Source organism: Sesamum indicum, linkage group LG7, assembly GCF_026168435.1.
Source record: "Sesamum indicum cultivar Baizhima isolate 11 linkage group LG7, ASM2616843v1, whole genome shotgun sequence".
NCBI lineage: Eukaryota > Viridiplantae > Streptophyta > Magnoliopsida > Lamiales > Pedaliaceae > Sesamum > Sesamum indicum.
The window spans coordinates 709247-722892 of record NC_142663.1 but is presented as its reverse complement, the minus strand read 5'-3'; the positions used below and the strand labels follow the sequence as shown (position 1 = coordinate 722892).

The window sequence follows — 13646 nt, the reverse complement described above, 5'->3', positions numbered from 1 at the left end:
CTCAGCCTATCGAGCACTACTTGGATCACTCGTCTACCATATATGGCGAGAAAGAAACTTGAGACGATTCCAGCAAATTGAACATCCGGCAAACGTTTTGGCTTCTTTCATTGTAGATGATATTAGACAGAGGATCTTGAGTATTAATATGTCTATTTCCATTAGCACAATTGCTCTTTACAGATTGTGGCGTATCCCTTGGCCTGTCGAGGGATAAACCAATTGACTGTTGTACTGTAACTTTATTATCTTAATGCAAATTACATTTACCGAAAAAAAAGAGTATAGTACAACAATCAATTGGTGTCTCCCTCAACAGACCAAGGGATACGCTAAAGTCTATAGAGCGCACATGTGCTAATAGAACATGGTAGATTAATACTAAGTATCCTCTGTCTAACGTCATCTACTATGCAAGTAGCTAATACATGTTCCGGCCGTTGGGTGTGTTCAAATCGTCTCAGGTTCCTCTCTCGCCAAATGTGGTATGTGCATGAACTAAGTAAAGCTCGATAAGCAATATTAACGATATGTTTTCCCCTCCACTTCTTCGATGCCCATTCCACATCTCTTGTCCACTCGCGATTGGGCCAAGAAAATCGAACATATTGTCGTACAGCTGCAAGGCATCTTCTAATATATCGACATCGGAAGAACATGTGAGAGTGTGTCTCAGTTGTACCCTCGTCACAAAGGATACATCCACCAAGGTGGGTCATCCAAGCTTTATCGGTAGTCGGTAGCTTCTCCTGAATTGCTAACCAAAGGATGAAATTATGCCGGGGAATCTTCAATTAACCTGAAAGTAGTGAAGACCATCCTACTTTTGGTCCAGGTGGGCAGAAAAGTCTGTATAGTGATTGTGTGGTGGGTCGTCCCTCAGAGAATCTCCAATTGATCCTGTCGTCCCCTCCATGAATCTGAGGTAATGTGTAAATGATCTCCATACATTCCAAATCAGTAATAAAAGGCCACTGCCATTGCCCCTCATTAATAACTACTTGTAGTTTGGTGGATTCATCAAGTCCCAAAAGCCTTGGTCGTCGTGGGAATCTAGCAATAAGAGGGCCCAAGTGGTGCCACGGGTCCTTCCACAAGAAGAATGACCTCCCATCTCCAATACGAAACTCCGTCATAGGAAGGATGGAACTTCGAAGTCGGAGTAGTTTTCGCCATCCCCATGATCCTCCCTTCTCGTTAATTGTCCAAATTGAATTACCGCGCAGTCGTCCATGCTTCAACCACTTAAGCCATATAGATGTTCGGTCACATCTGATAACATCACAAAGCTTCTTCGCCATTAAGGCACGGTTAAGGATACCGATATCCTTAATTCCTTGGCCTCCTTCCATTTCCACAGAAAAGTTCTGAGTCGTTTCTCAATTTGTTTAATAATAGCCTTCGGTAATATGAATGCAGATGCCCAGTATATGCTCATTGCTGATAATATGGATTTAATGATTTGTATGCGTCCCGCATATGATAATGAAATTCCCTCCTAGCCTTTAATACGAGCATCAATTTTTAATAAAAGTGGCTGACAATCGTATATAAAGAATCTAGAAGATAGAAGAGGGATTCCCAAGTACCTCATTGGTAGTTGGCCCTCCTGGAAGGCCATAGCTATTAAGATCTGATCCTTCCATCCTTGCGCTGATCAGGAGATAGTGATATGACTTTTTTGTACGTTCAGCCGAAGTCTAGACCATTCTGCAAATCGATCCAATCCCATCTTGAGGACCCTGAGAGAATCCAGGTCAGCTCTACAGAAAAGCAGGAGGTCATCTGTGAATCCCAACTGGAATACTTTGGCCGGCTCACATTTCCAATGGTAGGAGAATTGCATATCCTGCTCGATGAGTTGCAAAAATTCCAAATGCAATACTTCCATAACGAGAACAAAAAGATAGGGGGATAGAGGGTCTCCCTGTCTTAATCCACGTGCTCCTACAAAGAAACCGTGAGGGTTTCCATTAAGACCAATCGAGAATGAGGCCGTCGTTACACACTCCTCAATCCACCTTGTGAATGTTTGTGGGAAACCAAACAATTGCAAGACTGCAAGTAGGAAGTCCCACTCCACCGTGTCGTAGGCCTTCCTAATATCAACTTTCAGAGCACAACGAGGTGGTAGCCTCACCTGATTATAGCCCGTGAATAATTCCCGTGCCAACAAAATATTATCCCCAATGCTTCGCCCTGGAATAAAAGCTCCCTGACATGGACTAATTATCTTGTCCAGAACCACACTTAACCGTTGGACTAGTAATTTTGCAATAATTTTGTATAACACATTACAGCACGAAATTGGTCTAAAATCTCCAACAGTCATAGGAGTGTGTACCTTTGGGATTAGAGCAAAAAGTGTGGAGTTGACTTGCTTGAGTAATTTACCGGTACTAAAGAAGTCTAATACCGCCTTTGTAACTTCCTATCCCACCACTGGCCAGGCTGCTTTAAAGAACCCAGATGAGTACCCATCAGGTCCCGGAGCCTTGTCCTCTGCAATGTCAAGAACTGCTTGCTTCACATCATCCGGAGTAAAAGCCGAAATAAGATGGCTAGCCTCCTCATTGGAAAGAATATGTCTAGCCCACGGTCTAAGAAAACCAATATCCATCATTATCTGTCGTCTGTTACCACCCAAGAGGTTTTGGTAGTAATGGACAAACTCATTGATAATCTCTCCTGGTTCTGTGTGGCTTGTCCCATAATCATCATTGATCTGCAATATCCTCCTCGCCACTCTTCTTTGGGCAATTTTACGAAAGAAAATTCGGGAGCATTGGTCACCTCCCTTCATCCACTGCATTTTGGCTCTCTGTTGTACCATGATTTGTTCCAATTTTACCGCTTTTGCATATACTAGTCGGCAACAGTGTTCTAGTTGTAAAAGTGCCTCATTCTGTCTATCAGTGCTCACCAACTGTTGCGCCTCATCAAGAAATCCTTTGGCTAATTGAACATTGAGTGTCAAATCCACCTTCTTTCTCCTTTGTTCCCTGAAGACCGGCTTCAATGCTTTAAGTTTACGTGTTACCGCAAACATAGGAACCCCAATGATTGTATGCTGCCAAATATTCTGCACACTGGGGATAAATTCAGGTGAGTGTGTTAGGTAGTTATCAAATCGAAACATACCTCTGCCTGTTTGATGTTGATGTTGCCTGTCCCCATGTAGGACAAGCGGCGAATGGTCAGAAGTCCGCGGCAATAGGCTATGATAACACAAGGAAGGAAATCTCGCAAGCCATCTATCATTAATGAGGATCCGATCCAATCTCTTCCATAGACTCCAGGAGCTCGTACTGCAATTATGCCAGGTATACCATTCACCCTACATGGGCAATCGTATTGAGTTTTCATAGCTCAGTTTGTTAGAGCACTCGTTTAGTAAGCGGGAGGTCTTGAGTTCAACTTTCAATGAAAGCAATTTAAATTTGCTAAGCTCAATAATAACTACAGGTTTGTATAAAAGGGAAACAAACTTGCTCTATTAAAACCACGCAAAACATCTAAATTTTGAACGTTCTCAAAATTCGTCGAAACTTGACCAAAACGTTGGTCTAGACCCAAGAATTAATGTGGTAAATTTGCTAAGCTTAATAATAACTACAAATTTGTATAAAAGGAAAACGAACTTGCTTTAATAAACCGTGCAAAACAGCTAAATTTTAGACATTCTTAGATTACGAGGAAACTTGACCCAAACGTTGGTCAAGCCCCAAGAATTTGTGTGGTAAATTTGCTAAGCGTAATAATAACTACAAGTTTGTACAAAAGGAAAACTAAATTGCTCTAATAAAACCGCGCAAAACAGCTAAATTTTGAACGTTCTCAGAATTTGACGAAACTAGACCAAAACGTTGGTCTAGATCCTGGAATTTATGTGGTAAATCTGCTAAGCTTAATAATTACTACAGATTTTTATAAAAGGGAAACAAACTTTTTTTTCGGTAAAAGTAAGTTTCATTGAGTAAAAATGTTATAGTACAACAATATGGTCCCAAAATGGTTTATCCCTCGACAGGCCAAGGGATTCGATATAATCGAAATAAAGCACGTGTACTAACTCATCTAGAGAATGAAATGCTATGGATTCGCTGTCGAGTGTCCTCAATGATCAGTCATGCTATGGTAGTAGGCGTCCTCTCGGTGTTATCAAATCGTCTCAGGTTTCTTTCCTTCCAAATGTGGTATACACATGCTGCAAGTAGTGCTCTATAAGACATGTTTTTTTGGGTAAATGTAATTTTCATTAAGTAAAAAATGGTACAGTACAACAAAGTGATCATCAGGTGGTTTATCCCTCGACAGGCCAAGGGATACGCCATAGTCTATACAAAGCTCGTGTACTGACAGAACTAGCTAATGAAATACTAATGATCCGTTGCCTGACATCATCAACTATCAATAGCGCCATGGTGCTCGGAGTCCTCTCTCTTTGCTCAAAACGTCTCAGGTTTCTCTCCCTCCAAATGTGGTAAGCAGAAGATGCTAGTAGTGCTCGATAAGCTATGTTAACGATGTGCTTACCCCTCCATCTGCGAGAAGCCCACTCAATATCGTTCGCATTGTATAGATTATGGCGTATCCCTTGGGTTGAGGGAGAAACCATTTGATGATCACATGTTGTACTGTACCCTTACTCTTTATTAATGAAATTTACATTTACCCAAAAAAACATGGTATATGGATTATGGATCTTCTGGTAATCAGGTGTGGATAGCGTGGGATGATAATTTTATTGATGTTAATGTGGTTGAATGTGGAACGCAATTTATCCATTGTCTTGTTAATATTCGTGCAATTCATGAGTCAGTCGCTATTACTATCGCTTATGGAGCTACTGAGATGGTTGACAGGAGAGAGTTATGGAATGCCCTGGAAAATTTAGCTATACAGTGTGCTGATATCCCATGGTTGATTGGAGGGGATTTTAATGCAGTTCGCGACCTCAGCGAAGTATGTGGCACATCAGGGGATATCCAAATAGCTATTGAAGATTTTAATGCTGCCATTCAAAATACAGGATTACTACCACTACCCATGCAGGGAGAGTGGTACACATGGCACAACCACAGTGCGACACCACGGAACCTCTGGAAAAGACTGGACCGCATGTTGAAAAAAGATAGATGGATGGCACGGTTCCCTATACATACAACTAGAACACTGTTGTCGACTCGTACTGGCCAAAGCAACAAAATTGGAGCAGATTATGTTAAATCAACGAGCGAAGATGCAGTGGATGAAGGGAGGCGATCAGTGCTCCCGAGTGTTCTTTCGGAAGATTGCCCAACGAAGATCATCAAGGAGGATCTTCCAGATCAATGATGACCAGGGATCTACTCACACTGATCCAGAAGAAGTTATTAATGAGTTTATCACATACTACCAAAACCTGCTAGGAGGAGATAGATGAAGAGCACGTATTGACATTCGGTTTCTCAAACCAAGGATGGTGTCACATTCCACAATCCACCTAATGAATGTGTGTGGAAACCCAAATAGTTCCAAAACCGCAACTAGGAAGTCCCATTCAACTGAGTCATACGCCTTTCTAATGTCAACTTTTAACGCACATCTGGAAGGTAGGAGTGACTGATTATATCCCGAGAAAATTTCCTGAGCTAGCATGATATTGTCTCCGATACTTCTGCCAGGAACGAATGCTGCTTGGCAAGGGCTAATGACTTTGTCCAATACCACACTCAATCTTTTGACTATAAGTTTGGCAATAATCTTGTAGAGGACATTGCAACAAGAAATAGGTCGAAAATCACCAACAGACATAGGGGAACGTACCTTCGGGATAAGCGCCAACAATGTGGTATTGATTTGTTTCAAGAGCCTCCCGGTAGTGAAGAAATCCAACACTGCCCTCGTAACCTCGCCTCCCACAATCAGCTAGGCAGCTTTGAAGAAGCCTGAAGAGTACCCATCAGGACCCGGTGCCTTATCCTCTGCAATATCGAACACTGCCTCTCTGACATCCGAGGGGTGAATGGTGATAAAAGAGAATTGGTTTCATCCTCAGTCACCAGATGTCTAGCCCACGGTCTAAGGAACTGAATATCAATCACGTCCCGTCGTCTTTGTCCTCCCAAAAGGACGCGGTAATAAGATACAAATTCATTGACAACAGCCCCCTGCTCCGTGTGAGTGATCCCGTGCTCATCATTAATTTGCAAAATTCTCCTTGTTGCCCGTCTCTGTGCAATCTTGCGAAAAAACACCCTAGAGCATTGATCTTTCATCCACTCCATTTTTGCTCTCTGATGTAACATGGTTTGTTCGAGTTTCGCTGCTTTGGCTAAAACCATCCGACAACAATGCTCCAAGTATAAGAATACTTCCTCATACCTGTTTGCACTAACCAGTTTTTGTGCCGCCTCAAGAATTCCCTTTGCCAACTGTACATTGTGCGATAAATCACCCTTAATTCTCCTTTGTTCCAGGAAGATTGATTTCAGTGCTTTAAGTTTCCGAGTTACCACATACATCGGTACACCAACTACCTCATGTTTCCAAACATTCTGCACACTGGGAATAAATTTTGGTGAGAGGGTAAGATAATTGTCAAAACGGAACATACCTCCCAATTGCTGCTGTCTATCCCCACATAACACTAGTGGTGAGTGATCCGAGGTACGCGTGGTGAGGCTCAAATATGCGGATGTGGGGAATCGGGCAATCCATTTATCATTAATGAGCATCCTATCAAGTCGCTTCCATAGATTACGCGGACTTGCACTACAATTGTGCCACGTGTACCATTCTCCTTGCATGGGTAGAGGTAACAATTCGGCATTCTAGATACAATAGTTGAATTCCTCCATTGCAGGCCGTATGTCACTGGCCTAACAGGGATTGGGGAACAGATATTGAATGGGCGACACGGAAATGGAGAGGTAAGCACATTATTTATAACGCTTACCGTACACTACTTGCATCGTGTGTCTACCACATATGGAGGGAGAGGAATTTGAGAAGATTTGAACACACTGAGCGGACACCGGCCACATTGAGTATCCTAATTGTCGATGACGTCAGGCAGAGGATTCTTAGCGTTAATTTAACTTCGTCAGTCAGTACACGAGCATTGTATAGATTATGGCGTATCCCTTGGGTTGAGGGAGAAACCATTTGATGATCACATGTTGTACTATTCCCTTACTCTTTATTAATAAAATTTACATTTACCCAAAAAAACATGGTATATGGATTATGGATCTTCTGGTAATCGGGTGTGGATAGCGTGGGATGATAATTTTATTGATGTTAATGTGGTTGAATGTGGAACGCAATTTATCCATTGTCTTGTTAATATTCGTGCAATTCATGAGTCAGTCGCTATTACTATCGCTTATGGAGCTATTGAGATGGTTGACAGGAGAGAGTTATGGAATGCCCTGGAAAATTTAGCTATACAGTGTGCTGATATCCCATGGTTGATTAGAGGGGATTTTAATGCAGTTCGCGACCTCAGCGAAGTATGTGGCACATCAGGGGATATCCAAATAGCTATTGAAGATTTTAATGCTGCCATTCAAAATATAGGATTACTACCACTACCCATGCAGGGAGAGTGGTACACATGGCACAACCACAATGCGACACCACGGAACCTCTGGAAAAGACTGGACCGCATGTTGATAAATGATAGATGGATGGCACGGTTCCCTAACACATTCTACTCGGTCCTTACACCACGCACTTCAGACCACTCACCGATGGTACTAAATGGGGACCAGCAGCAGCAATATGGAGGTATGTTCCGATTTGATAACTACCTCGCTCGTTCACCTGAGTTTATTCCTAGTGTGCAGAATATATGGCAACATAACATTTTTGGTACGCCTATGTATGCTGTGACACGCAAACTCAAAGCATTGAAACCAATCTTCCGAGAGCAAAGGAGGAATAAGGGGGATCTATCGCACAATGTCCAAATGGCGAAAGGGTTTCTTGAAGCAGCACAACTACTTGTTAGCTCAAGAAGGCGCGATGAGCTATACATACAACTAGAACACTGTTGTTGACTCGTACTGGCCAAAGCAACAAAATTGGAGCAGATTATGTTAAATCAACGAGCGAAGATGCAGTGGATGAAGGGAGGCGATCAGTGCTCCCGAGTGTTCTTTCATTAGATTGCCCAACGAAGATCATCAAGGAGGATCTTCCAGATCAATGATGACCAGGGATCTACTCACACTGATCCAGAAGAAGTTATTAATGAGTTTATCACATACTACCAAAACCTGCTAGGAGGAGATAGATGAAGAGCATGTATTGACATTCGGTTTCTCAGACCAAGGATGGTGTCACATTCCTCAATCCACCTAATGAATGTGTGTGGAAACCCAAATAGTTCCAAAACCGCAACTAGGAAGTCCCATTCAACTGAGTCATACGCCTTTCTAATGTCAACTTTTAACGCACATCTGGAAGGTAGGAGTGACTGATTATATCCCGAGAAAATTTCCTGAGCTAGCATGATATTGTCTCCGATACTTCTGCCAGGAACGAATGCTGCTTGGCAAGGGCTAATGACTTTTTCCAATACCACACTCAATCTTTTGACTATAAGTTTGGCAATAATCTTGTAGAGGACATTGCAACAAGAAATAGGTCGAAAATCACCAACAGACATAGGGGAACGTACCTTCGGGATAAGCGCCAACAATGTGGTATTGATTTGTTTCAAGAGCCTCCCGGTAGTGAAGAAATCCAACACTGCCCTCGTAACCTCGCCTCCCACAATCAGCTAGGTAGCTTTGAAGAAGCCTGAAGAGTACCCATCAGGACCCGGTGCCTTATCCTCTGCAATATCGAACACTGCCTCTTTAACATCCGAGGGGTGAATGGTGATAAAAGAGAATTGGTTTTCATCCTCAGTCACCAGATGTCTAGCCCACGGTCTAAGGAACTGAATATCAATCACGTCCCGTCGTCTTTGTCCTCCCAAAAGGACACGGTAATAAGATACAAATTCATTGACAACAGCCCCCTGCTCCGTGTGAGTGATCCCGTGCTCATCATTAATTTGCAAAATTCTCCTTGTTGCCCGTCTCTGTGCAATCTTGCGAAAAACCACCCTAGAGCATTGATCTTTCATCCACTCCATTTTTGCTCTCTGATGTAACATGGTTTGTTCGAGTTTCGCTGCTTTGGCTAAAACCATCCGACAACAATGCTCCAAGTATAAGAATACTTCCTCATACCTGTTTGCACTAACCAGTTTTTGTGCCGCCTCAAGAAATCCCTTTGCCAACTGTACATTGTGCGATAAATCACCCTTATTTCTCCTTTGTTCCAGGAAGATTGATTTCAGTGCTTTAAGTTTCCGAGTTACCACATACATCGGTACACCAACTACCTCATGTTTCCAAACATTCTGCACACTGGGAATAAATTTTGGTGAGAGGGTAAGATAATTGTCAAAACGGAACATACCTCCCAATTGCTGCTGTCTATCCCCACATAACACTAGTGGTGAGTGATCCGAGGTACGCGGGGTGAGGCTCAAATATGCGGATGTGGGGAATCGGGCAATCCATTTATCATTAATGAGCATCCTATCAAGTCGCTTCCATAGATTACGTGGACTTGCACTACAATTGTGCCACGTGTACCATTCTCCTTGCATGGGTAGAGGTAACAATTCGGCATTCTAGATACAATAGTTGAATTCCTCCATTGCAGGCCGTATATCACCAGAAGCTCCATAGACTTCACAGATCACGTACTGCATTAAAATCACCTCCGACTAGCCACGGAGTATCCACGCACTGTATGGCAATTGTACTAAGTGAATCCCAAAGTGAGCGTCTGTCCGCTAGCTCTGTAGCTCCATAAATGACAGTAATATCAACTGATTCTTGAAGAGCTCGGATAGTGACATGACAATGTGAAAATTGTGTACTCAACTCAACCACAGTAACATCAAGAAAATTGTCATCCCAGCCAATCCAAATACGATTACCCGTCAACGCATAATTCATAAACCATTTTCAATGAGGTAATAAAAAGGACTGAATATGAGAAGCATTATTAATTCGTACTGGAGTTTCAAGGAGACCAATGAAATGTAACCTGAACTCAGCCACAAGATCCTTTACTGCAAGCTGATGGTCTCTCTTGTTCAGGCCACGCACATTCCAAATTGCCATATTCAACATGGATCACCATACTTGGGGCTGCTTGTCTTAGGACCCCTAATAGCATCATCTGCATCTTCAAGCATCTGTAAGGCGTCAAAAGTATTATAAATGACTAGCGCCTTACCCTTATCCTCACGTCTCTTTTCACGATGAGTGGGAGACGTGTGTATGTCCGACCGTGGTGAAGTACCTTCCAACAGCGGTAGAAAAGAACTCCGAGAAGGAACTGCAAGTGCATCCCCCCGACGTTTCATCATGTTTGTCCTGCATTCGAGGTACCCGCTATCCTCTTGACTTGGGTACATAAACGGACACTGGTGGTTTAATGAGTTTGGCTATTTTATTCAACGAACAATCTTTTATAGAATGGCCCAAACTCATGCAACCCGTGAACTTCGGTGGAACCCATTCATATTCGACATCGACCTTGCAAGGCATTTCCCCTCCTTCCTCGTCCGGGGTCATGATGATGATGTGTTTCGGTAGCTGTGATGTGATATCAAGCATGACGCATACACGAGCAAAATCCAGTCTCGTGCATGCTCTCGTTATGGCATCCGGGTATAGAGGTTTTCCCACTCCACTAGCCACCGTACTAAGGCCCTCTTCTGTCCATAACTCCATTGGAAGGCGTCGTAGTTTAATCCAAACAGGAACCTGTGTATGCTTTAGTTTTCTCAAAACCATTCCCGGCTCCCATTTTTGTAATACTATTGGTTGACCTTGGAAGAGCCACGGTCCTCCTTCAATGATATCTTCCATCGCAATAATTGTTTGGAACTGAAAAAAGAAGAACCCATTATTGGTAGCTGTAACCTCAACTGAATCTGACCAGACCGACATCGCAAACTCCTTCACATGATAGAAATACGGTCTTTTTCCAAGAAAGTATCCCACCGCAGTAGTCCTCCATCGTTTAGAACCATTGCGGATAATATCCAGTGTCGGTCGCACAATAACTTCCCCATTTTGCATGGTAGGCGCAATAAATGTGAGGGTCTTGCAGGTGGAGTAATTGAACGCTTGGGCAATTTTATCTTCAACTATCGCATCCGGACAAGTATTGAAAGGTATATTCCCCACGAACAATCCCGTATGATTAGTACTCAAATTTTGGAATTTAATGTTTTTTTGCAACATATCAGTAGTGACATCAGCCTTAGCAGTTGCATCAGCATTGACACCAGCAGTTACATCATCAGTGACATAAGCCCTAGCGGTTACATCCTCAGTGACATCAGCAGTGACATAAGCCCTAGCAGTTACATCATCAATGACATCAGCCCTAGCAGCAGTTACATCATCAGTGACATCAGCCCTAGCATCATCCGTGACATCAGCAGTGACATAAGCCCTAATTATATCATCAGTGACATCAGCATTGACCTCATACAGCCTCTACCTCTTCCACACATGGCGCCACATCATCCAAATTCGCTGCCACTTCAGCATCACTTGCTCCACGTGTGTTCGACGGCGAGATGGTCGGAAAACCGTCATCAAGAAGTCCAGACCGTTTGCCCATCACCTCCGTCGCCGTCCGGTCACCAGAAATGGAGGAGGAATCCGGCGACGACAGAGCAGTAGTTATTTTCGCGTTTTCTTCAGCAATTCCTGGCGGAAACTGTACCGTCACCCTCTCACCTGTTATTTTTCCGGCCAAGCAGTCCATTTTCGCCGGCCAGACGCGTCTCACGGGTTTGCGAATAGGTACCGGCGCCGTAACCAATTTATTTGCAGCAAATCGTCCGAATTTCTTCTCCAACGTGCTTTGAGATCATTGAGCGCAGCCTTGGATTTGTCATCTCCATCCAATATTCTGTTGGCCAGCAAGAGAAACTCCTTGATGTTGAAATAAACCGGCGGAGACGAAGAGTCGCCACCTCCAATGACAGCGCGTTTCAGTGCGCCGCTTCCAAACCCTACCTCCGAGCACCCTTGAAACGATTGCAAGTTTGGATCTTTTCTCATTGGCACATCTCCTCCATCCCCAACGACGTTAGAATAGTCACCAGTGGTCGAAAAACCGCTCGTTTCCATCGATTTTTCACCGTGCGTCTTTTCGGCTCCCAAAAACCCTAGATCCAACGGTTCCATTGTTGTAGTTTGTATAGACCTCATCCTTTCATCCTCCATCACTGAAACATTGTCCCCATCTTCAAAAGATCGAGGACGGCCATCTACCGACGAAGACCCGGCGTAAATCGTCGGATTTTTTGTGCGGTCGTCTTCCTCACGGGTTTCTTCGAAGTTCTCCGTCGATTCTTCACATGAAACAGCCCCTTCATGCCGTTTACCATCCTCCACATCATTCTCGTCGCCAGCCGCCTCATCGCTGCCGTCCCCATGGCTGCCGACCGGAAAAGTTTGGGCTAGGGTTTTAATGTGTGAAAATAAAGGTGTGCTAGTGTGTGTATGAGAGAGAGAATTTTTAGAGAGAGAATTTTTAGAGAGAGAATTTTTGTGGTCCATTTTTAGAGAATTTTTAAATAACGGGAATCCAAATAATTGCAAGACCGCAAGTAGGAAATCGCACTCTACAGTATCATATGCCTTCCTGATATCGACTTTCAGGGTGCAACGAGGTGGGAGCCTCACCTGGTTGTATCCTGTGAGCAGTTCCTGTGCCAACAAAATATTGTCCCCAATGCTACGCCCTGGCTCTATAAGACATGTTGATTATGTGTTTACCCCTCCATCTCTGTGAAGCCCATGTAATGTCATCTTTCCACTCTCTATTGGGCCATAAGAATCGTACCGTTCTTCGAATTTCCGTGAGACATCTTCGACTAAATCTGCATTGGAAGAATAAATGTGCATGTGTCTCTGTCAGTCCTTCATTGCACAGGACACATGGGCCAAGGTGAGCAAGCCATGGTTTGTTTGTCCTAGCCAACTTATCTTGGATGGCAAGCCAAAGAATAAATATGTGACGTGGGATTTTAAGTGATCCCGAAAGTAGTGAAGCCCAGCCTACTTTCGATCCTGTTGGGTCAAATAACTCATAAATAGCATGTGCTGTTGGTCGCCATTCTCAAGTCTCCAAATTATACGGTCTTCCCCTCCAAAAATAGTGGGTAGTACATGTGTGATCGCCAAACACTCAATATCCGTGATAAGGGGCCACTGCCATACTCCTTCATGAATCACCGTCCTAAGTTTGGATGACTCATCTAGTCCAAGAAGCCTCGGTCCTCGTGGGAAGGTGTCACAAAGAGGGCCAAGGTGGTGCCACGGATCCTGCCACAAGAAGAAATTCCTCCCATCTCCAATCCGGTAGTCTACCATAGTTCGGAGAAACATTCGTAATCGAAGGATTTTCCTCCATCCCATGAGCCGCCATGGTTCGTAATCGTCCATATAGAGGTGTGTTGTAGGCGTCCCTGGTACATCCATTCAACCCAAATCGATGTCCTGTCGCATCTAATGACATCACATAGTTTTTTTGTCATCAATGCACGGTTCAAGATACTGATATCC

The 13646-nt window shown here is 43.6% G+C and overlaps 1 protein-coding gene across 1 annotated transcript; it reads right to left on the bottom strand.

Annotated features, from left to right (window-relative positions):
- Positions 1–10448: 10448 nt before the first annotated feature.
- Positions 10449–11557, bottom strand: LOC148787423 (uncharacterized). The gene is made up of 2 exons (XM_088882722.1): positions 11553–11557; positions 10449–11451 (listed from the first exon to the last, which is right to left on the bottom strand). The coding sequence occupies exons 1-2, from the start codon at positions 11555–11557 to the stop codon at positions 10449–10451; spliced, it is 1008 nt and encodes a 335-aa protein (XP_088738848.1).
- Positions 11558–13646: the final 2089 nt, after the last annotated feature.